Source organism: Protopterus annectens, chromosome 16.part0, assembly GCF_019279795.1.
Source record: "Protopterus annectens isolate FY-2018-M chromosome 16.part0, PAN1.0, whole genome shotgun sequence".
In the NCBI taxonomy this organism is placed as follows: Eukaryota; Metazoa; Chordata; order Ceratodontiformes; family Protopteridae; genus Protopterus; species Protopterus annectens.
The window spans coordinates 221932201-221958950 of NC_056750.1; the positions used below are offsets into that span (position 1 = coordinate 221932201).

At 37.9% G+C, this 26750-nt stretch overlaps 1 gene segment (V, D, J or C); it reads left to right on the top strand.

Annotated features, from left to right (window-relative positions):
• The first annotated feature begins 13410 nt into the window (after positions 1-13410).
• Positions 13411-14664, top strand: LOC122790349. The segment is given in 2 exon segments: positions 13411-13466; positions 13547-14664. Coding segments are annotated over 2 exon segments (384 nt in total).
• The last annotated feature ends 12086 nt before the right edge of the window (positions 14665-26750 follow it).

Sequence of the window (26750 nt, forward strand, 5' to 3'; positions counted from 1 at the left end):
ACTGGACTCAAACAAAATGTTATAAAGTGTTGTATCATCACTTTTGGTACACGACCCCACCTTTCATCAAACTGTATAGACAGGACACCACAACAAAAGTTTAGTCAGGGATGTATGAACTTTGTTTCACAGATAACTCCTTCACATTTGGCCATCATGCGACAGTGGCTGTCATTAAATTCTTTTATTTTGCACAGCTATTAGCTAAAGGCATTTTACTGGGATCTAAAGAGATAACCAATCCATTATACTCAGCACTCATCTGGTCAGCTTCAGGTACAATGTTCCCTGCTGAATATATCTTACTGAACATATCAAACAATTAGATAGGCATTGAAGATTCTCAACTAAAAAAAAATCAAAGGTCTAAAGTCCCTGAGCTATCAAGAGAGGCTGGAAGATCTATCCCTTTAGTGAATTACAGAATGTTTAAGGAATGTTTATTGTGTCATTATAGGCCCAGTTGTCATGGACTTTCTGGCATCTGCATAAGTGCAAATACTACACCAATAGAAGAACCAAGAACCTAAATGTTTGCAACAGATTTACCCAAAAAAAAGAACAAAAAGTGGAGGGGCAGGTTTATATCCAAGCACCACTCTAGCCTTTGGAGTACACCCCCCCCCTGCAACTTTGTGACTCACTAGCAATTATTTTGGCTATTCCCAGTTAGGAGTCACCCAGCAGATCACAGCTCTGCAGATTGATTGGCAGTGGAGTTTTTACTGTGCTGAGTTGTCAACCCAGTACCCAACCTTTACAGAAGGCACACACACACACACACACACACACACACACACACACACACACACACACACACACCTACTTAAATATCTTTAAAACTCACTCAACAGCAAGGAGGACATGCAGACAGAAGGCACTCCAGCCAAAAATGGAACGAAAGAACCTCTTGCTGTGAGGTGATAATGTTAACCGCTGCATCACCATGGCCATTAACTTTGTCACTAACTATCTTTCCTTGAATATAACCTCTAAACCAAAGAGTAAAAACTGAAAAAAAAAACCAATTAGTAAAAACTACAGGAACTAGCCAAGCTAGAGTTTTCACTGTGTGATACAGAAAGCCTCCTGTAACAGAAGCCCATGGGGTATATGGAAATGACTCCTAAAGGACATCAAGTGTTTCAATATGGGCCTCTATTACAAGTGGTTTAAGGTATCACACAGTGAAAACTCTAGCTTGGTTAGGTTTTTCTTGTAGTTTTTACTAATTGGTTTGTCTGCTTGACTGTTTTACTCTTTGGTTTGGATGTTAATTGGGATATTTTGGCAAACACCTTAATGGTTATGGACATCAGCTGGGTGTAAAGACTCTGTGTTTCTAAAGTATAGCCAAACAGTCCACTTATGCTGTGCTGACAAGGTCATAAGAAGGCCAAAACCTGCATGTCCACAGCTAGTGGAGTTTGGCTTTATTGGCCTGAATATATCCACAGAGACCTAAAAAGAAAAAAAGTAAAAAGTCACGGACATTCAGACGCCATATAGCTGAAACACATGATGTCCTTAAGGAGTCACCTGCATAACTCTAGCTTGGCTAGGTTTTTCTTTTAGTTTTTTTTTTTTTTTTTTTTTTAATATAACCAAAAATATTGAATGGGTTTTCCCTAATTTACTCTGGGATTGATTAGTATGGCCCTCCTGGAGACGTATGGCCCTACTGGAGAAAGAAGGTGTAGCCTAAGAGATGCACATGCAAGGCACAAATGGTCAAAAGGCTCAACGGCCTTGGAATATTTATGAAACTTTGAAACAATTTCTCTTGTAATGAGGGTCCTTTATCTAATACAGGTTCTTGAAACTGTAATCCAATGTAAAGTTCCAGACTCTCTAAATCTCCCATGGTAAATTGTGGTAAACTTCAAAGGGATAATTTATTCTGGTGTGGCTGAAGAGTGTCTTAGGTTGTGCTTTTCAAAAATGAAAAATGTAATAATTTCTTAACTGGAAAAGTATACAGCTCTTGTGATTAAATGAGGAATGAGATTACACATTAGCTGTGACTAACATTCATTGTGTGAGGATGCTCAAATCATACTAAGTAATTAATGAAAAAATAGTTAATCATGTAAACTGATTAAATGAAAGAAAATCCAAGAAGAATTTGGCAAAGTCATAGAGAATAATGTTTCAGCAAACCTCATAGATTTTTTTGTCAAATCATCTAGTGGCTTAATGGGGGAGGCAGATTACTGCCTAGGGTATTCTCAGAAAGAATGGAAACATACTGTCCACAGACAGAGATGTTGTTGAAACATGGAAATAACATGCCTTTTACTGAGAAGGCAAAACCAGAACACATCAATTAACTAAGCCAATTTTCGTAGCTAACACCTGTGCATGACTTACTGATTTCCCCTGTGGCAATACAGAAATGGCTGAGGGCCTGCCAGAAACACTGAAGGTGCCAGCTATTGCTGAAGTGCTATGGTTTAGTTTTTCAGTATTGAATGGAGCACTTGAACAGTACTTCTCCATCACAGAGGAAGACTGTGGTAACCACTAAGAGAGACACAAGAATGGGTTCCTCAGTCCCAGTTGAAAAACATATGCCAATGAGCTTGAACAGAGACTTCTTCAAGTAGAGGAGACTCTGATTCTGGAAGAGCAACATTCATTCAAGCATACATATTAAGTAGGTGGATTCACACTGTTTCTCCTTGCAAAAAATTGAAGGGGGTAATGAAAGTTTGCTGTCTGCACGTGCTTTGGGAATTTGTTGAAAGCATTTTACCATATAACCCAGAATGTCTTGTGGAATGTTCTACGATAGTATGAGGTTCCAAGAATGTTGCTGCATGCAGTATGGTTCTTGTGCTTCAGGAGTGAGAGACCTGTCTGCCTTCTCAGTGTAAAGTCAAACATATTCAAGGTGGGTGTCTTGTCTCCTGTCCTGTTTAGGATTTCCATAAAGAGAATAATATGTAACATGCAAGCACTGGAGAGTATCCAGTCTTATGGCATGAGGGCTGCATCTTTATTTTGCAGACCTTAGTGCCCTCTTACCTCAAATGTCTGTCATTTCCAGTATTCACTAGAGTGATTCATTGATGAATATGAAGTAGTTGGAATGAAAATGATCTCCAATGAAGACATTATGTACTCTCCTAAAATAAGTGGACCACTCTCTGTAGCTGCTGTAGACACAGCTACCTCAGGTAGAGGAGTTGAAGTACTTTGGTGTCTTGTTCATAACTGACAGTAGAAAGGATCATGAACTGAACATCTACCCAGTGGAATGATCTAGAGATAGGGGTACTACAGTAATGGACTGTGATGGTGATGCATAAACTTGTACTAAAACCCAAGTGAAGAAAAACAACAACTGAATCAGTAAATGAGACAGCGACCCGTCTCTGCTAGGTTAACCAGTTCAAACAGTGAAACAGGACTCGAACAGGGATAAAGGCAACAAATTTATTGAAGCACAAAAAACTGATTAAAGACAAGTAAGCGCTTTCATCTGCGATGCAGACTTCATCAGAGTCAGGTCTGATTTATTGTGCTTCAATAAATTCATTGCCTTTATCCCTGTTCGAGTCCTGTTTCACTGTTTGAACTGGTTAACCTAGCAGAGACGGGTCGCTGTCTCATTTACTGATTCAGATGCATAAACTTGGTCATAGGATGAAGCTCTCAAGGTACTCATCTCATGTCCCTGTTACTGAAAATGGAAACTTCACACCAGTTTTCAGTCCAAAGGTACTGTCCCAGCCTTCCATGCTTAATCTGTGTCCTATCATCACATATCAGCATGGGGTCTATGTTCGGCTACTGAATTAAAAAAAAAAGTGAACCTCGAATCACCAAAAAGTGAACAATGAATGGGACAATCAGCCAAGTAATAAATCATCAAAAAAATTACATTGAATGGTCATAGTCAGCAACATCACACACAACCAACCAAGGTGGGGCCTGTGCCCCTCACACCCCCCTAACTATATATACCAACTCTGAGATCACACTACAGTGGGGAAAAGGGAAAATTTTAAATGTTTCCCTTCACTTACCTTATGTATAGTGTTGCTACCTGGTTGTTGGCCAACATTCAATGTAGTGTTTTTTATGCTGCTTTAGTTCGCTGATTGTCCCATTCACCCTTTTTCTTTAGGTGTTTCGCAGTTCACTGTTTTTCAGATTAGGTAGCCGAGCATAGACCCATAAGCATGTGGTATGGATAGTGATATGAAGAATAAAGCAATATTTACAATGGTCATAATTGAGGTTTTCTGACAGGGTGGCCATATTCACTCTCTCTGATAGACTAAAGAGCTCAGTAACCTGTGAAGTAATCACAGCACAGCCATTACTCCTTCATGTGAAACAGGTTGATCAGTTAAGAGGGTTTACACATTGTGAGGATATTCCTTGTGAGATTCCTGAGGGTGATATTTCAGGCATAGCCCTCTTGAAAGGGGACACAAGGCAGTTCCAGATCATGTTGTTGGGATATCATCTCTCAACATGTCTGGGAATACCTGGGGATCTCACAGGATGAACTGGAGTCTGGCCTAACCCATCAGCTTACTATCACAACTAGTCTCTTCAGGACAAGTGGCTTAGAAAATGGAGGGTTGGCTCTATTTGGATGTCAAAGATCAAGCAGTAACCCAGGTGTTCAAAGAAATCATCCAGATGATGGAAAAAAACAGCATTGTTTGAACTATTCTTTCACTGTAAGACATAATTCTTACATGTTAACATTGCTATTTCTTCTGAAATGTTATTCAGAGCTCAAGGATTCCATAGGTGATATGGTCAATATTAAAGATGTACATTACACAGTAACATTCTACCAAAGTATCAATAAATCTCCATACAGCAGATTCACAGATGGAATAAATGCATAACTATCAAACTAAATAAATAGATACACAAGGAATAGTAAGATGACATGGTAATGCATTGAAAGGAGACAGCAGTGCAGTGAGATGACATAGTAGTGCAGTGTGTTACAGATCTTGCTTCTACAGATGGGTTCCAGGCTGGGATATCTTTTTCACAAAGTCTGGTTTACAAACATTAACTTACTACCACCATTACTGTAATCAGGACAAGTGGTTTAGAAAATGGAGAGATGGCGCCATTTTGATGGCAAAGATCTATCAGTAAGCCAGGTGGTCAAACAAACCATCCAGATGTTGGAAGAAACCTTCAATGTTGAATGACTCATCTACCCAAGGACCATCTCATGGGAGATGTACCATGAGCAGCCCAATGGGAAGAGGTCCCAGGCCAGACCTAGAATACATTGAATGGAAGTCATCATTTATCAGCTTTTCTGGTAACATATTTGTGGGTTTATGTCAGTTTTCATTGGAAGTTACAGATTTCATCCAAATGATATGCCAGTAACTTAAATTGCCCATACTCAAAAATATCCACATGTGTGCAGCGTGTGTTTTTGTGTATTTCTCCTGAGATTAATTATCATCCCTTGAACCCACAAGCACTAGTTCTCCACCTTACCTTGGCTTGTCAGGATAGTATCTGAATCTCATTTATCCCTGAACAGTATAAAGTATTCATTTATACAGTCAGTCAGTCTCAGTCATTCTACAACTACCCATTTAATCCAATGAAAAGTCACAGAGGACCTGGAGTCATAGCCTATTTCAGCACTCACTGAACACAGTGTATAGAAGCACATTTTGAAAAGGATGCCAAACACTGCAAACTATCCATCAGGTATTACAAAAATTAGAGATTGGCCTTATCTGCTAAAGAGCAGCTCTCACCAATAGTTTCAGTCACTGTGTTTCAAAAAAAATGAGGAATGTCATCGCACATGCAAAATACAAAATTTAAATGACAAAGGCAAAGATAAAGTCATGCAGCATTAGTATGCCTGCATTACAGCACTTTGTTCTTTGGTTTGGTTTTCTCTGTACTGAGATGGTATCTTGTCCCTGGGTCTGTTTTGGTTTTAACTCTTCCACAGCCCTTGGTAAATTGGTGAGGCTCCAAACTGTCAAAACATGCAGCTCACAAGTGTGTGTGCATCCTGCAGTAGACTGGCATCCCCTCCAGTTTTTGTTCTCAGAGTCTATCTTATCCTGATAGTACTACGTACAGACCTGAGGAGAATAAATGGGTTGGGAAGAATAAAAGTCAAAGGATATCAATTCCAATATGGACATTCAATGTAATAATAATAATAATAATAATAATAATAATAATAATCATTGCAGGCAGCAGTAGTAAACAAAGTTATTATAACATTGTAATAGTGCTGCAGAGTAAGGGTGTAAGTGCCAAATCATATGCTATGCAAAAATGTAACAATAACTTTGCCTGTGCATGTAAGGATGAACTCAGTTGCATAAACCATGGGACTCAAATAAGAAGTTAGCCCCAAGGTAGCAGAATTAAATTCAGAAACTCCCAAGATAAAGAGGAAAATACCAAAAAGAGATTCCAGTGAATAACAGTGGTAAAACTGGGCATCCGCTATAGGTAGGGGCAGTTAAAATATGATGCCAATAAACAGAAATTAGAGCATTCTAGAAAATTCCACTCAAAAAGAATGTATGTTGAATAATAAACTCAAAACATTTGCAGTTTAGTCAAGAAGAAGCCTGGTTTATAAGATAGTAATGTAAATTTCACATGAAGGCATAGATCCTCCTTCCGGAGTGTATAAAATACTAAATAAAGGGGCAGTATTTCCAGTGTAAAATTCACATATAATGATGGGTTATCATCACTGTGATCACAACAACCTTCTCTGACTGCCACCTCATTGATCAGACAACACGGAAGAACCTGCTCTGTGACCCTCAATACTATTGGTGATCAAAGTATCGATATGCACCCAAGCTCTGTACAATGAAGCCAGTAGTAGAATAGAAGTAAAGAAATGCAGCACTGAGTTTCCAGCAACGTATTAGTGTAGTAGTTGAAGAACTAGTTTTATGATTAGATGACTGGCAGTAGAGATCTCTATACCCACTTGAGTTTAGTTATGTAATCATGCAGACCAGTTCAGTAAAATGATCACAGTCAGTATTTCAGTTGTCTTTACTTATATGGTACTGTGCTAATTTATTTATCTCCTTAATACATGTGCAAGTGCTGGGTTCATATTCAGGTTTTGGGGGTTGCCCTGTAGGATTTGTGATGTCTGATCAATGAGGTGACATTCTGTGAAGGTTAATTTGAGTACAATGCAGGTAACTGTAATGATATTATCTGATGATAGTAAGCTGGAATTTCTACTGGATCATAAGATCATAGCATCATAAGAAAGTCAAGACAACTGAGACATGCGACCATTTACACCTTAATAGTACTCAGCCTTAGACTGTACCCCCTTTCTCAAGGAGGGCTAGGCCAGTCAAGCCTGGGTTAATTGGTTAATATCCACACAGTCATCCAGGTTTCATTTGAAGGGTGATAGTTTATCTTTCAGCTTCATTTGCAGTGGGGTTCTGCCCCAGAGGTGAGGGAATGGCAACAATGAACCTCCCTCTGTAGCATGTTCTATTAATCTGCTGGTGGAGATTTAGATCCTTGGTTCTGGTATTGGTAGGATTATTAAATGTGTGAAGATACAAGAGATCCAGGATATAAGGTACTAAATCATACCTCTCAACCTCAGAGCAAGAAATCTGTACAAAGCCATAAATAATGGTAGGACAAAGGCTCATAAATAGAGACGATTTTTAAATATTGCTCTTACAAACTTAAAAAGTTGAGAAAATAACAGGTTTTGCATTAGCATTAACTTCCTGAAGGGTATGAAGTCTGAATCTGAAATGTGAGTCACTATTTTCAGAATTCAACACTTAATGATTTGAAATGACTTGCCAGAAAAAGACAATTTTTTGAGAAAAAGACAAAAAAAAATATGAGGCAAAAATATGGACATTCCGCCAAAATCCATACAGTTGAGATGTATGATAAAGGAATACTGTTTGCAGTGTTTTCTTGTGTCTTAGACTTTTTAAGTCCATGATCTTCTTCATTAGTACTTTTAATTGTTTGATATGTCTAGTAAGGTACTTCACAAACTGGGTGTTATGCTCAATAATTCGTCTAATCAATGCTGAGTAGGAGGGGACAACGACCACCTTAGAGCTGAATGCTATTCATTTGGCAATTAGCTGTGCTAAGTGAAGGACTTTCTATGTAATATCAAAAAACAGGCCCCAGGATTTAATAAAATCCATGTAGGCACTGTGTAGATCCTACACAGAATGTTGCCATGTCTGTGTATACTGTTCCCCCAAAGCAGTGAGCCATGCATATTAATGATGGTGTGTTGCTGAGGGAGAGCTGAGGAGCATGGTTATTGAATCAGTATAGGGAGTGTAGTGCTAACTGTATCCACAGATGACTAAGAGACTCCCTGCACTGTCCAACTGTTTTATTTTTTTTTATTTATTTATTTTTTAAAAAAGCATGTTTGCGTGGTGCGGCGTGGAGATCAGCACTGCTAAGTGGAGCCTACAGATAAGATAGCAAACACCTGCCAGACATCTAAAAATAGAAATCAGATGTATTAAATTATTTGTTTAAATGTCATGTTTAAGCATAGCTGAGCAGGTTTGCGCTGTGCGGTGTGGTGCTCAGCACTGCTTATGGGTAGCTCAGAGATATATGTAAAGGAATAGCAGAACTCCTAATGTTCACGGTGATAAATGAGTAGTTACGGCCTCATGTGCAATAGGTCCAAGATTTGAGTACATGGAAGGGAAAATAAGTATTCATGTTTGAGATACAATTTATGCAGATTATTTTAAATTATGGCAAGCTGCACTCCGCTAAACTCTGCTCAGACCTGCTAAAACCTGCTATGTACTGCATACACATAGTAAATGCTGCCAATGTTTATACACTGCTCAGCTCTGCTTGACTGGTTTGCGGACTGCTAAGCATTCGGTTCTGTGGGTTTTCTCACTGCTAAGCTCAGCTGTGCTGGTTTGTGTGGTGCTAAGCAATGCAGCACTATTTTAAATGTTGCCCAATAACATTTAAGTATGGGAAAACAGCCTTTATTAGGCCCAATAGGTGGAAATACAGCAGAATCCATTGGAGTTCTTCCTCTGATGGGTGATATGGCTGGTGTTGGTAAAGATGCATGCTTTCAGGTGCAGCGTTGGGCCATTCTGGAGTCCAGAGTCATGGTTGGACTCCTAGTAAAAAACATGATGATGGGCTGCTTCAGGGAGGTTTCTAGGGCTTGGAGTGCAAACTGGAGGACTGGGACCAGTTGGCAAGAGATCTCACCATTGTTACTGGTATCCCCCACACAGGTGAGCAGTGTTGTCACCACCATGATGACCTGAAGAGATGAAAGAGGGGACTCTTGGACAAATGGGTCTAGGAAGCTCTGGCAGAGAGTGCCCCACAAGTATGCAAGTACTTTTTCCTCTGTTTTACCAATATGTAATCTGAATGTCTGCAAAACTGGTATGCATAATGGTGTGCTTCTCTCCCAACAGCTGCAGTTGAAATGGTTTGCAATGTCAAGTTGCATGTTGGGCACCTGGCCAGGTTGCACTGCGAGTGTGGTGAGTATGGATGTATTGTGCTAACTGCAGTCAAATAAGCAAGAAAATGTAAAGCATCAACTGCATTAAAGTATATACAATAACATTTGTAGTGCCATAAATGTGGAATTAGAGCTTTATTGCATGAAATGAATAATGCCAACTGTAGTGCAATAAAACATGAAACAGTACCAGTTGTATTAAAGTAAAGTCTACAGAACAATAAATGTGGAATTAGTGCTGGATTGCAAGATAATGTCAACTGTTGTGCAATAAAATCATGAAACAATTGTAGTAACTGCATTATAGTATATACAATAAAGTCTGTAGTGCAATAAATGTGGAATTAGAGCTGTATTTCAAGAAATGATTAATGGCAACTGTTGTGCAATAAAACATAAAGCAATCCCATTAACACCAAGGAAAACTGTATAAATCAGGATCGTCTTGTAACCATTGCAGAAGAGCTGCATGCATGCAAGCTATAAGGTAAGGTGCTGCAGTCAAGTATAACACTGTAATAGCTGTGGAAAACAAATCTAATGTATGTAAATTGTATTGGTCAACTCATATAGTAGTGTTCAAGGCTGTCTCTAGGCCAATATTGTTCCCATAATGCTCTGTCATCCACAGACATCAGGTAATAAAGGTAAATGGGTGAGGTAGCCCACTCCATGAGCTGATATTGTTTGTTGACTTCACGGACACTAACACACTAGCAATAAATTGTGGACACTAGCATTCTGCATACTAATATATAACTTACCTACTCTCTGTGTTATGCTTGTGTTTTATGCATATGTGTTCTACTTTCACTGCAGTCTAGTATAACACTGTAGTAGTAGTACTACCAGGTCATATTTTAGTTCCAGGTGAATTCTAGGCAGATATCAGTTAATTAGTAATCAGCAGTGATTCAGTAGCTCAGTTTGTTAAATGCTCTGTATGTAGTATATTTTGCCACACACAGACCCGGGTATGAATCCAGTTCTATGTAGCACTAAATATTACAGTATCAGTCACGTAATGATTACAGATTCTCTCTACCAGGAACTACAGGTAAATGGTTGAGGTAGCCCATACTATGAGTACATAATTGTGTGTTTAGATGTCACAGACTGTTAAAAGCATTAGCAAGAATGTGAAAATACAGCATAAAATGCATACAGTAATATTAATAATAAAAGAAAAGAAATAAAATGTGTAATCTTGGTATGGCTGTATGCCAAGAGTGTATGTTAAAAGTTGCTGCAGTCAATTCATACAATTGGTGCAGATGTCCCCTGTAGTCACTGCTAGTGAGTTTTATTCCCATGCCTGCCAAGCAAGGCATGACAGTTGTTTAGTTTCTGTACTGTACACATATATGTCTCTCAAGTGTCACACATTCATGTTATACAATTAGTAGTGCATTGATCCATCTGTCACAGGATTACCATCAAAATAATTACCCAGATTGCAAACTACATCAGCCCACAGTACAATGTGGTAGTTATATAGGTCCACCTAATGTGCAAGTGTTCTGTGTAGTTGTGTACCCACAGTTGTTACTGCTTGGCCCATACTGTCTCATGCAAATAGCTTGAGAGGTATGTACATGCTACAGCAGCTATAGGGGACTTGTAGACATAAAGACAAGACAGACCCATTGAGTAGACAGTAGTACAGTTAAGTAAATAGCCTATAGTGGAACTAATGGATCGTTTTCTCTCTTTCCGCACCCCTTATCTGCATTTATTTATTATTGTTATTCACTGGTTATGGTTTACTGTTAACATATGTTGTTACATTAACTGTATTTTGGGTCATGTGTTTCATTATTGTTATATATTACAGTGGTTGCATATTAACAGATCTTGTTAAATTACCTATTTTGTTGGCCTTATGCTGTAACTGTTACTGGCATGCTGTTAACATATTGACTGTTTGGTTATTTATTGTTCTGTTTCACATAATATGCATTGATATGTAATTAGGGTATTTCCAATGTTCTTCCATGCTGTTATTACTAACAATGTTGTGTTCATAACTAACCTATACTTATTGCTATACCTCCATTATGACAGTATGTCAGGGTAGGCCAGTTCCCGGTCATCTGTCTAACTTGCATGATGTGTCCATGGAAGCAGTATGTCTGGGAATGAGGTTGGTGATGCCCATTCTGCTGACCCTGCACAACCTGAGGCATCGGGTGGAATTGCCCTAGAGGACAAGGCCTGTTTTTCCCCTGGGACTGGTAGCAGAGGGACTGCAGTCACCCAAGATCAACTGCCAGTCATGCTGTGCAGGATTGTTCATCGGTGGTGGATTGCACTATAAATAATGACAGTGATTTATGTGTGTGTGTGTGTGGTGTTTTGTGGCACCCTGGCATTCCTTGGCTCTGGCATTGGTTCTCCAGCTTCATTCTCATGGTATACTCTGGCTTCTCTGCAAACTTGCACTGAAGAAATGTGGTAACTGAGAATGAATAAATGTGACTGTTTATAGTGTTTTACACACTTTCTGCTGTTCAGTATATGATCTACTCTAAAACTACTGCATTTGGAAGGAAAACAGGCTTTTTTCGAACTTCAGAAATATTATTTTAGAGCATCTCTGTAATTATCTGTTGTTTATACTTATGGGATCAGAAACAGGTAATTTCCGCTGTAAAGGATTTACTTCACAAAAATAGTCTCCAGAAGCATCTATAACCCCTTTTTCTCATTATTGCACATGGGGTCGGAGTGTCACTTCAACAGTGACAATAATCTAGACCCAAGGTTTACACTACCGGGTGACTAGCCCTGCTCTGGCTGTTGTTTCATATAACACATTCACACCTACGGCCAGTTTAGACTGTCCAATCCACTTACTAAGTGTCTTTGGAATATGGGAAGAAACCAAAGCACACAGAGGAAACCAATGCGAAACCAGGGAGGATGTGTAAATGCTACACAGACGGCACCCTAGCCGAGAACAGAACCAGAAAACTGCTTACTGTGAAAAAACTCTAGCCGGTGTTCCTCCTCTAGAAGTTTTAGATAAATGGTGTTGATGTTCCCTCATCATCATTGCAAGGATGAAAATAGCTTGCTGACAACAGTATATCCCAGTTTAGGGACTGAAAAGGTTGAACAATTGCCCACTGCAATGATGTAAATTAATACCCTCCCTGTGGCAATGCCACCCCAGATGTTTTCTTTGAGATGTAAGTATATATAGAAGAAATTTGTTTTACAGAAAGGATCTCACAGCTACACACACACGCAAAGTTTATTACAAGTTAGTTATGTACTAGGATTTTTTCTTATTAACAAGCTAAAATGCATTGAAATGTAATAATTGCCAAAACTTTGTAATGTACATGTGCTTTGTAAATACTATTCTGATTTGTGGAGCTTTTCTCCCCGGGCCTCCACTAAAAATGAACATATATCCAGTTGGATCAGCCCGGTCAACAAATGTAAAATAAAATAAAATAAATAAATAGTTTATTGGGCTGCCATCAGTCAGAAGTTCTTGACATTGCACACACATACACACACTCATATACAGAGGCACTAGGAACTAAGGTTGGGTGGCACAATGCCAGGGTAATCCTATGGGCTAGGCTTGTAAAGGTTTCAGGGCCATTAGCCTAGTGCACGCCTATGAACCTATGAAATTGGAGTCAAGTTCTTGTTTTGTGCACGATTTTGCAAATAAAAATCTTGATATTAAAACAAAGTTCCTAATTATTCTTGAATATTGCTGTTGAATGTTCACGGAAGCATGATTAGACGAACTGTACGTCTGTGAAAAGCTCCAATGTGCGTCCTACATCTGGGTGTGACATGAGGGTAGGATGTGCCCAACATTTCTATTAGAATTATATATTTCCTGTACCTAAAATAACACAAGAGGTGCTGCGCCTAACTGAGCAATCAGCGATGTATTTAGTGTTATTACTGCTTATTCTACTACCAGGTAGGTCCAAGCAGATACATTTTCCTCTCAAGTCTTGTTATGAAAATTGTTACTAAAAAGGCTGTTTCTGTCACTTTTAGGTTTATTTCTGTGCGCCTCTGTTCAACAAATTGAAACACAAGTGTCACCTAAAGAAGGAGAGAGTGTAACACTGAGCTGTACCTGTGAGACCAGCAATGACCGCATATACCTTTACTGGTACCGTCTGTATCGGAACCGAGCACCTCAGTACATTCTGTTCAAAGGAGCCAGGTCCTGGTCTGGATACAGTAACACCGCAGAGTTTGCTCAGCAGAGGTTTTCTTCAACAGCAGATGACACATCTACAACCCTGACCATCACACAGACCTCCCTGTCAGACTCTGCCATCTATTACTGCGCCCTTTGGGAACCCACAGTGTGGGAATGTAATGAGACACCCGTATAAAAACGAGCGACACCCGTGTCAGTGCGTGACATCCACTATCTGATGTGTTTTTGTAAACTCCCTTTACTGGAATATTTAAGAGAAGAAAGACGCCTGTTAACAAAAACTCTTGCCAAACAGTAACATTTTATTTCTTAAGAACTGTATTTGACAGAGAACGCACGTACTCAACTAGTCTCTGTCATAAAGATGTGCTTCTAACTTTAATAAACTGGAGTGGTATGACTCAAGAATTGAACAATCTGAGAAACATGAGGTAGACTATGGTACTGATATGGAGATTTCAAGTCTCAGTTTTAAAGCCTAGTCCAGATTTTGCCGGCTGTGTGGGGGAGAGGGAGAGGAAAGAAAACAGTAAACAGTATTTATTATGGTTCTGAAGAAAAGCAGCGTTTTCAGATGTTACAATTACAGAAAAATAACTAATTTTAGTTGAAAATGCGTTGTCTTGATAAAAAATAAAAAACTATGTGCAACAATGGGTCTTAATTCTGAGAAAGTGAAAACTGTCTCCCACATTCCCCACTAAGTGTATTATGGGTTTGTCATATCCTACCCAAGTCACACATTCAGGGAAAATGTACTGTTCTAACAGACGCACAAGACTGCAATGTTGTTGCACACAAGCACACTTATCTGCCATGTAGGAATGAATAAGGGGGTGATAACTTATTTTCATAAAAGACAATTTTGGTAGAAAGTTCAGATTTATTGCAGTGCCGTTTATTGAATTGATTACAGTAATCAGCCCAATAAGCAATAAATAAGAAAAAGGAGGGACAAACATTTGGGATAGGTAGCCCACTGCCAATACGTTTCCCATAGATAAGTTTTGCAGTATAAAACACTCTGCGTGTGCCATATGGTGCCATAGGGTGTCCTGTGATAATATGAATTTAATTCAGTCGTAGTTAAAGCTAGTCAAACAGTAGGTTTGTTAGCAGTTTCCCTTCATTTTATGCAGTTTGTTAAGTTTCTGGTGTTTGTTTTCTCATTAAACTCACAAACCCAGTAGTACCTCTACAAGTACACTGACTATGCTAACTATAGTAGCAAAAAAATCAGGTCTGCAATTTTTATTCTGATCTATGCATGGATACCGGCTTACCCAACTGAATGAATTGCAGAAGCGGAGGCTTTCTGGCACAGCCTGGATGCAGGGAAAAATAAACAGCCCTGGACTATTGCTGGTCAGCGCGCAGCAGCAAAGAGCGGCCAAATCTATCCACACCTTGGCCAAAACCAAAAGTAAGGGGGTGGGGGGGGGGGGGGTAAAAATTAGGGACCGATTTAAACATGGAAAAATCAAATGATTGCATATGCATTATGGAATGATTTCAACACTGCTCTTATAAACTTAGAAAGTTGCTAGAAAAACAGGTGTTGCATTATCGCGTATTTTCTGAAGGAAGGAAATCTTACAACACTTTGGTCTTTAATGATTTGCAAGGAAAAATAATTATATATGTATAATACATATATATATATATATATATATATATATATATATATATATATATTATGAGGAACAGACCAAAAATGTGAAACAAAAATCTGGACATACTGTGAAACTCTGGACAGTTAAGGTATAGCATGCTAATGCACTGCGCAGTACAAGTCAGACAGCCTACAGTTGCAAACAAATAAAAAGTTTATTGCAGCACAGATGTCCAGTGATTAATGTCATGTCCACCAATTAAAATCATTTGTTTTACAGAACTTCGCGAATTGCACAGTCTATAGCTAAAGGAAAAGGGGGAAACAGTAATAATGATAATGTGAACAATACGTTAGGTGTTTCTCTCAAGAAAACAGTTTAATGTGAGTTAGTTATTGGATATTATTTTTCTGTTGATTGTTTCAGTAAGAAACTATTTCACTAACTCGGAGAAATGTTTTACACAGACAATGCTGCATGCCGATGTACTTCACAGTTAGTGATTAGACAAAGCATAAACTAGAATACTGCAAAGTCCTCTCTAGTCAAACAGATGAAACTGCATTTGTGCAACGCATTGTTTTTGTAGTTACTTATTTAATACAAGGTGACGAGAAAATGAAATACCAGCTAGAAGTACAACTTGAAATGACTGGCAATGCTGTAGGGTTACCACCCGTCCCTCTTTGCGAGGGACAGTCCCACTTTGGGCAGTCGTGTCCTGCAAAAAAAAAAAAAAAAAAAAAAAAAAAAAAACAGAAAAATCGCAAATGTACAAAAATATTTCCAAAGTTTTCTTTAATAATTACATAAAACTGTTATTTTATATCTGAAACACCTATATGAAATAGCATAAGCAACTCAAATGCTACAAGAATAAGCTTTTCTTTTGGCAAATCTTTCCTTTGCACTGGTTGGGGCCCCTACTTGGGGGTATGTTTTGACCTACAAAATCTCACGTTTCTACAAAAAATGTCCCACTTTTGGGCATTTGAAAAGGTGGCAACCCTATGCTGTACATGCGTACCCCACCGGCTGCACAGTAGAAAGGACCACCTTAATTCTGCCTTCCACACGCCCACATCTCAACAGATTTTTTTTTACATTTTTTTTTTTGCAAGGGGGCTGCGCCCTCTGTACACCCCACACTCCCTCCCTGCAAATTAAATATATGAACTCCGACGTCACACTACATTGAGGAAACTGGAGGTTACGCCCACGGCACGCCCACATCTGCATGAACCGGCCGGTAGGGTACGTACCTACAGTATCACAAAGTAACGTACCCCTGCCACTATGCCACAGTGACTGTACTTGTGTGTAGGGTTACCACCTGTCCCACTTTGTGAGGGACAGTCCCTCTTTGGGCAGTTGTGTCCTGCGAAAAAACTGAAAAAATGGCAGATGTCCTGAGATTTCTGTACGGAAATATTTCCTATGTTTTCTTTCATAGTTTCATAAAACAGTTATTTTCTGAAACAATTAAATGTTATATGAAATCGCATAAGCAACTCAAATGCTACACGAATAAGCTTTTATTTTGGCAAAAAGGTGAAGTTCTATCCTTTGTACTGGTCATGGGTATGTTTTGTCCTGCAAATCTGACATTTCTACAGAAAATGTCCCACTTTGAGCATTTGAAAAGGCGGTAACCCTACTTGTGTGAGATTATTATTAATTCTGTTAACACTTAATTTGAATGCATTCAGTTTTATCAAGAGCGCTCGGAGACCTTATGTCCCTAAACTATAAACATCTATTTTTTTTTTAGAAATGCCCGTATTAGCTTTCTGCTAAGGTCCAGTTGAGAAGTGCTTAATTGTTACTGTTAAGTGAACCTGGTGTTTGCGCTGTATTTTTTCTGGATTTACTCCTTTGATGTTTAATTCAATAAAAGGAAAGTTATGTGTGTTAAAAAGAAGGGCCGCGTGTGTAACTACAGTACCTATAAATCCACCAATAACTACCCACAGATTTATTGGCAACTGTCAGTATCCAAATCAAGCACCTCAGTGCAAGCTGCATTGACAGAACTGTCAGTAATACTGCATTGTTTGCTAAGCAGAACCTTTGTTCAGTGAGATACAAACAGCACAGCCCCGACAATCTCCCAAATCTCCCTGCCAGACAGTATTCTCTATTATATCATTGCTCTTATTTTGAAGCGCAGGGTGTGGTTAAGTAACAGATTCCACTATAACAGGCATCTGGGTCTCTCCTATCACTTTGTAGCATATCATTTGACTGATCTCTCTTTTCCTGGTATATCTTTAAAACAAAAAGTATGTACTTACCATAATGTTAGACATTCATGGTCTGTGTCTGCCATTTCAAAAACAGGACTGGTAACAGCAGGCAACAGCTGTTCAACACCTCTACGGCTTTCCCAGGCCCTGAACTCCTACCCTCCTCTTCAGATGGAGACTGTGCCAAGGCATAGTTACATCCTATTAGCCCGCAGTAATGACGTTGGTAAAATCCTCCATATCACTCCACAAAGGGAATGACGCTGGTAAAATCCTCCATATCACTCCACAAAGGAAATTACAAAAGATGAGGGAATGTAGGTGGGTTTGTTGACATAGATAATAAAATCAAACATGATGGTAAATACATAACCTTTGTGTCCTACATGATTCAGTCCATCCATTTCAACTACAGGACTGAGTCTCTAGTTTAAACTTTTAAGGTAGCATTAAAACAGAATGCCCACATTAGACTAACTTTGACCTTAGAACTGAACTTTGAGGTCACATTGAGCTTATAGTGCCTTACAAAAGCATACATTCAAGCCCCTGATGTTGCATTACAGATGTTATTCAGAACAGAAATTCTGAACATGGACAGAGAAATAGTCATAGCTCTGGCCAAGTGTGTTTGTCAAAATTGTTGTATTTTTCATAAAAAGTAATGCATTCTGTGAGTCATTTGGATGGAATGACCTTGATAATGTGTTGTTCCACTTTACTGTGAGTAAAAGAAATTAAGAGGTGCTCATCCTTCCTAACATCTTTTATTCTATGCAGATAAAATTGTAGTTGATTTTGAACAACATGGCAATATAATAAGGACTCTCTCTAGCTTGAATACTAGGGGAAGAAAGCAGGGAGGTTAACGTACTTGTTAATTTTAGTCTGAAACTACCTTAGGCATCAGGGCAGCCTTAATTGAAAGGCTCCATGGTGACTCCCCACTGCCCCTCCAAGCATATTGGCTCTTGTACCCAACCATCCCTTTTTTTGGCCAACCCACACTATCAAGGTTACTTTCTTTCTTCCATTTTTTTCTCAGTTCATGTTACTCATCAGTTTCTTTTTCTATAGTTATTCATTTATTCAACATGTTCTGTCTTGGCAACACTGTACTCTGATAACTGTGGAGGAAACAGCTGCATTAATCTGGGGATCTATGGGCCACAAGCCCTTCAAGTGCCATGGGGTTCTGGATGCCGTGAGCTACATTTTACATTTTCTTTCAACAATTCTTTTATCCAGTGATGGCTCAAATGAAAACCATGATCAAAGAAAGAAAGAAACAGATTTAGTCTTTAATCTTCAACTTTGCTTTTTCCTGCATTCTTTCAGCACACCTCATCTGATGAAGATTACACTGTAATAAATGCAGTGGAATCAATTGCATTAAGCCAGGGGATGCTCTGAAGTGAATTTTAGATTTTTTTCAAATAATCTTTTCATCCATCTGTGGCCTGAACAAAAACACAATTTAGGAGAGGAATTTAGTCTTTACTCTTCAACTTTGCATTTTTTTCTACATCTTTTCGACACACCATAACTGACAAAAATGACACTGTAATAATTAAATTAACCTAGGGGTGTGGGGATTATTAGATACCTAGAAGCTACTGGGCTTATAGATCCTCTAAGGTGCATTTTGGAGCTTTTTCCAATCTGTTGATCCAGTGATGGCCTAAATAAAAACCATGAGCAAGGAAACAAAATTCAATCTTGCTTTTTTTATTTCAAGGAAAAAATAAGTTGTTTTTGAGGCTTAATGCTGAAATCTGTCCAAAGACCAGTACACAATATACTGAGAAGACAAATGCTTGTTAAGATAACATAAAGCATTTCTGGGAATAGCACCTGCCTCCCTCCCCCATCAAAATAGGTAGTCGCTTTTTGTGTGTCCTGTGGTATTAAATTGAAATGAAAATTAAGGCACAAATGTACATCCAGATGTCAGACTGGGGTAAAACTAAAAAAAAAAAAAACAAACAAAAAAAATAGAACATGACATATTTGTTATCAGACATATATAAATAGCATGCTTCTTTACTTTACCCCAAAAGTTAGCCACCAGTATTTGCATTTGATGTTTTATTGTGAAGAATATGAAAAAATAATGGTTATAATAATGTTTCCATTTGTTACTTCTAGACAGTACAGTGCTGCTATATACGCTATAGTGGTTCTCTGTGCTTCTCTCTGAATTCTGTGAGGAGAGTTAAAGAAATAATGAACACACTGTCCCCGACTCAACATAAGATATAGTGAACTCTGAGGTTTGGGAGCAATGTTACAGAATTAATGGCATCATCTCCCACCCCCCCACAAGTTACAGTGTCCATCTGTGTATACTCATGAGCAGGGTTGGTTTTAGATGAAGTGGGGTTCAGGGCATAAGTGACTCTTAAGCCTGGGTCACAATCTACTTATACAACCTTCATGTGTTGGAGCAAGAAGGTTTGACGTTTTTGGCAATCTGTGATGCATTTTATCCCTTATTTTTTGAGAGGTAACTGTTAAAGTGAACACGCGACAAGAGGTCAGTTACTATCACCAGAGCAGCCTCCAAGAAGCACGTATAGCCACTTCTATATACATTTAAACATCTGATTCTGTTAAAAAGTGGGTGCCTATGAAATGTATTTCACTTTTGTTCCAAATAAACAGTTGCCATGCATTAGAATATTGCATGTTGCTTCACATAAATCACATTAGTCCCACAAAGCCAGGGCAATACAGAAACAGCAGCAGGCAGCTAGTCATATTCCTCTACAGCCAGTCGTAACAATGATACCTCCTCTACCTGTGCATATCAGGTATCCAATTAAAGTAGCCCATCTTACATCTTACAAATGCACTCTAGTCCTGCAAAGCCAAGCAGTGACTGTTTAAACTGAGTAAGTGACAGGAGGGTTAGTTACTTTCATCCAAACAGCCCCTACCCCCATCCAGTAGTTACAGTCACAATGTCTGATGACTATGTAATACTGTTTCACCTCCATGCAAACAGGTTGCCATACATCAAAGTATTCCAAGTTACTCCACACAAACTCAGAAATATTGCTGAGCATATCTGGTTAATAACTGTCAGCATCGTTGTAAAAATAAGAATAATATGTATCCCACCTTCTGTCTTCAATCACATCTCATCCTTAAGTGTACAGAATGCTGCTGAATGTCCCTGATTTTCTCTTATATTTTGATCTGTCCCTCATCATTTTTTTTTCTTCAGGAGCAAAGCCAGGCAGTGGAGATTCACACTCTGCTGTTTATAAAAATGTTGGGCATGTTGCCAGTGTGAATTTGCACCTATATTTGAACATTACAAGGTCTCTCCTCCATGACTTTGTAATATTCAAGTTTAATGTGACATGAAGTCAGTTGTGGCACCCATCCCCTGGGTACCCATCACTTTGTGGATATATTTTACTTTAACAGAATGATTTATTTATTTATTAGACCAATAAACAGAAAAAATAAATATATTAAGAGCAATCCATCTATATCTATTTATTAATCTCTCTATCTCTATGTATAGACATACATATACATGTTCTTTATGTATATGTATACATATATATGTGTGTGTGTGTGTGTGTGTGTGTGTGTGTGTGTGTGTGTATGTATATATATATATATATATATATATATATGTATATGTATTATATCTATCTATCACTCTCTCTCTCTATATATATAAATATATATATATATATATATATATATATATATATATATATATATATATATATATATATATATATATATATATATATATATATATATATATATATATATATATATATATATATATATATATATACATATATGTGTGTGTGTGTGTGTACGGGAGCGCTACAGAATCCTGAAAGCTCAACATCCTGTAGACCAAAATCCTGAGACCAAAATCCTGAAAGTTCAAAATACTGAAAACTCAAAATACTGAAAACACAAAATCCTGAAAACACACAGGACACCAACAGTTACTATATTCCAGCACAAGTACATGCAGAAACAAATAAAACACTAACTATATTGCTGTTCTCAAGCATAAACTGGGGGGCAAACCCCCCTGCACCTACCATGTGAGGGGCTGCACCCCCTGCTGATTAAATATATCAACTCCAAGACTACACTTAGTGTAGTGAAGTGCAGTCTTGGAGATGAAATATTTAAGTAGCAGGGGGTGTGGGGGTGCACGGGAGCTTGCCTCTCTGCATATATTTGAAGGGTAATATGTTTCTGAATGTACTTGTGCTGGAATATAGTAAGTGTTGGTATCTTGTGTGTTTTCAGGATTTTGAGTTTTCAGTATTTTGAACTTTCAGGATTTTGGTCTCAGTATTTTGGCCTTTTAGGATTCTGTAGCGCTCCCATATATACACACCGACACACTGACACATGCACACACACACACACACACACACACACACACACACACACACACACACACATATAATTCTGTAAAACTCCCATATCTATATATATATATATATATATATATATATATATATATATATATATATATATATATGGGTCCCTAACTTCATCTCCATATGATGGAGACCATATGATCAAGTTTTTGAAAACTCAAAGCTTTTGAATGGAGATTGCAGTACAACAAGGATCGGGAAAGTTACCCTTTTCCTCAGTGTGGTGTAATCTTCGAATTGGTATATAGAATTTGTAGGGTATGTAGGGGGTGCTGCTGGGGTCTTGCCCCCTGCAACAACTTAAAAATGGTAGATTTTACCTCTCTCTCTCTTTTTTTTTGATGTTTGAGTTTTGAAAATTTGATCATATGGTCTTTTTGATATCTTTTTCGAGCTTCCGAAATGTAGAACATCTTACATAGACCTATATATATATATATATATATATATATATATATATATATATATATATATATATAAATACACACACACATATAGATAGATATAGCTATCGATATAGATATATAGGTATAGATATATAGATAGATATCTACATAAGTCCATACACACACACACACACACACACACACACACACACACACACACACACACACACACACACACACACACACACACACACACACACACACACACACACACACACACACACACACACACACACACACACACACACACACAAAATCATCAACAGCAACAACCCATTTTTTCCCATTTTTACATGGGGTTAGGGTGTCAATATTGACATGAAATACTCCAGCACAAATATCCATTTATTTGACAAATATAGGAGGTGTTGTTTAATTTCAGTGGTATGGATAGCCAAGCAGTGCAAATATCACAATCATGTTTTGTCAAGGTAGAGGAGTGGGGTTGGAGGTGATGAGTGTTTGTGCTTGTGTTTGTGAGTTAGTGTTATGGTCAGGGATAGGTTATAGATAGGTATCATATGTTTGTGTTAGTATATTTTAGGGTTAGGGTTAGGTAAAGGGATTGATGTAGTGTTGTCAGTGTGCATTTATACAATTTTGTGTGTGTGAGTATGTCTTGAGTAGTGGCAGTGCTATGGAAAGGTTTTTAGTAAGGTACAGAGTAAGGGTTGAAGGGAAGGCTGGGGAAGGGTTAGCACACATTACTGAGGGGGTGCAGAGGGGGACCAAAATACCATCTTAGTAATTTGCACTAACCTTAACCATAACCCTTCAACTATCACTAAAGATGCTGGTGACAAATTTGGATAGTCATATTACAATAGACATGGGTTCTGAATTGTAATTCCACTGGACCCTGAGTGCTTATTGAAGTACACACATGTGATCTTTGCACACAATATCAAGAATATTGTAGCCACCATTGGGCCTACAATGCTTTTATTTATTTTTCTTCTGGTGGGTATTTAGATATCTGGTTATGGTATTGGTAGGACTATTTGATTTGTGAAGATACAAGACATATTCGACCACTGGGTCCCTAATGCCACAGGAGCCTCAAAACCTTTGGACTCTATAAGGTACTGAATACAGGGGCACTGCCACCGGTGTTTTTATATGCCTTAGAGTTTTTCCAAAACATCTTTATTAAATCCTGGTGCACACAATGATATGTGCACACGCTCATTATAAAAAGAAAAGAAATCTTAGTGACATTTTCATTTTCTTGCATTAATCATGTTTTTTAACAACTGTTGTCCACTCCTATATTATATAAGCATGTATGCCTTCCCCTTAAACCTCACTTCTCCTGCAAAATATTATTCTGTATGTATCATTCCCACAAATTCCATTTATTTGTATGTAATGTGTTCCTTCCCTCTTCTAAAGATCTCACCTGCAGTTGTTTTATCCCAGTTACAGTATTCAGTGCTTTAATTATAGTTCGTTTAGATTTTTATTTCCATTTCTCAGTAACTGCTTTTTCATAGGGAATGTAGGTGGGTTAGTTTATGATGACAGAATGGGGAAGATTTTAGGGTCTAATACTTGCCAACAGGTTTCCTTAAATTAAATCAACACAGCATACCAACGGATAAGGATGTACATTAATGATTTGTTTATAGAAGTGAGAATAGATGTGGACCTGTTTAATTATTTGTCTATGCCTGCACCTTTGATATCAGTGACTTTTGGCATTCCTATAGTCAATAAAGACCTAAACAACCCCCTTTAACACTCATTTTGGATGGTAGAAACTATTACATATGCTAGTGCAAACGTGGCTGATAATATTTTGAAAGAAAAATTTGTCAACCGAGCAACATATTTGCAAGGTCTCTTGGTCCTTTTTACAGAGTATCAACAGCCTTGAGTTTAATGAAAGTTGTAATTTTTTAACAGTGGATGTGAAGCATCAATTCCACATAACTTAGGTATTGAATGTGTTTCTTCTCTTTTGAAACAAAAGGGTGCATCTACTTCGGACATGTTCTTGGTGGCTGAACCTTTGGACATAATTCTTACTAATAACTACATTATTTTAAGGTTGGTTATTACTTACAAAAAAGCACTGTAGCAATGGGGCCCCCTTGCGGTGCTAGTTTTGCAAGTTTAGTTATGGCATATTGGGAACATGAGTTTTCATTTAAGAATAACCAAGTCTAGAATAAAATTCATTTATTCACCCGTTACTTGGATGCCATTTATTATACAGAAAGGAAATGAATTGATGGCTGTTGATCTAATGCATTACTTGAATAAAACCACTGACTTCCTGGAGTTTACATTTAGTTTCCATTCTGATACAATTTCTTACTTAGATGTGCAACTCAGTAAAGATCATACTAATGGTAGATACTTAGCTGAAATATACAGGAAAAGCACATATTCAAATGCTTTCCTCCATTTCTCGAGTGCCCATCCATTTCATTAGAAATGTTTAGTTGTTAAGGGACAATTAGTCAGAGCAGCTAAGATGGTTTCATTGGAGGAAGATTTTGGGGTGGTAGTTGGTAACTTATTGGATGATCTTATTGAGGAAGTCAGTTTTAAAAGAAATAGAGGGTACTATAAGCCCATTTTAAGTTTTTTGTTGTGTCTTTTGGCTTTTCCCGGTTAGGGGTCCCCACAGCGGAACTCCAGTCCGCTAATTATTGGCAGTTGATTTTTACGTGCTGAGTTGCCAGCCCTGACGCACAATCTTCAATGAAAGTACACCCATTTATGCATGTCTCCACGCAGAAGACACTCTAGCTGAGAATTGAACCAGACAGCGTCTTACTGTGAGGTGACAACGCTACCGCAGCACCACCACCGCGGATCATAAGCCCATTTTAAGTAATAATTCCTAAAGTGGTAATGTTAATAACACCCCTATGAATGAGGGATGTACAAGTATGACTAATTATACTGTTAGCTTTATTACACCTTTTAGCTTATATTCAACTAATTTGACACAAATTGTCCACACAAACAGGTGTTTACTAACTAATGATTTAAGTATCAGAGAAAAGGTAGGTGAGTATCCTAGATTCATTTTCAAAAGGGGGGCAAACTTTAAAAACATCTTGGGATGTAAGGGTAGGGGTGGTACTAGAAACCCATGCATGTTTAAATGTGAAGCATGCTGTTATTGTAGATATATGGAGATAGCAAAGACTTTTATAATAAATAATATGAGGTTTAATACCACCCAGAAATTAAATTGTAATTCCAAGATGGTTGTGTATTTGGCCATGTGTCAAGGGTGTGCCAGTTACTATGTTGGCAAGACTGAACGAAGGTTTAGAGAACAGGTGTATGAACATTTCTATAGTATTAGTAAGAAAAAACTTGACAATGCTCTAGCTAGACATATTATTTGTAACCATGGCCTTTTTTTAAATTTCAAGTGACTGACCAGGTTGTTTATGATATAAACGGTGGACCATTTAGCCTAAAATTGGACAAATTGGAACTATTTTGGCAAATATGCTTAAAAGCATATAATTATCCAGGTCTCAATGATTTATGCTCTATCAACTGTTTGTTTAAATTAAAACATTTGGATAGGTAGGATTTGACATTATAGTACATATATATATATATATATATATATATATATATACATTCATATTTTTTTAGATGTTTGCATGACTAATAATGTTTTGAGACATATTTGTTATAGATTATTTTGTTAAGAATTTTCTGTATCTTTAAGGTGAGTGTTGTGGATCATGTGACTTGTGATGGGGGACATTTAAACTGTGATGATAAAGAGTATTTTGTATCTGAGGAAGTTCATGTGATTTACTGGACAAAAATCATTTAATATTAAATAGTTTTAGTTGGTTGTTCCGGAGTTGCCATTTTTTGTTAACTTTTTGGTGGTTTATTCATCTTCTCTTGTTTGAGTCTTGTGCTTTTTCATAGGGTCATATGATCATAGGATTTACAAGACAAATGAGTAATGAGGCAATTGTTTGCCTTGCGAACACCAACCCTTAGGCCTTGTGTCACTTTTAAGGAGTGTCAGGTCAATCATATTGGGGGAATTTATGAATACCCATTCAGCTGTTCAGCTCCTTTTTAAATGCAGACAGTGTGTTACACTTCTTAAGATGGAGAGGAAGCTTGTTTCAGAGAGAGGGTAGGTACCGTATGGCGTTATTTGGACTGTTTGATTTATGGCGGTTTTGACAGCCAGTATCATTATACTTTGTAAGGCCTTACTAAGTCTATACCATTCAAATCTAGTGACCCAACTCAAAAGAATCATTTCCTTAGTTACAATCATTCCTTAGTTACAACCATT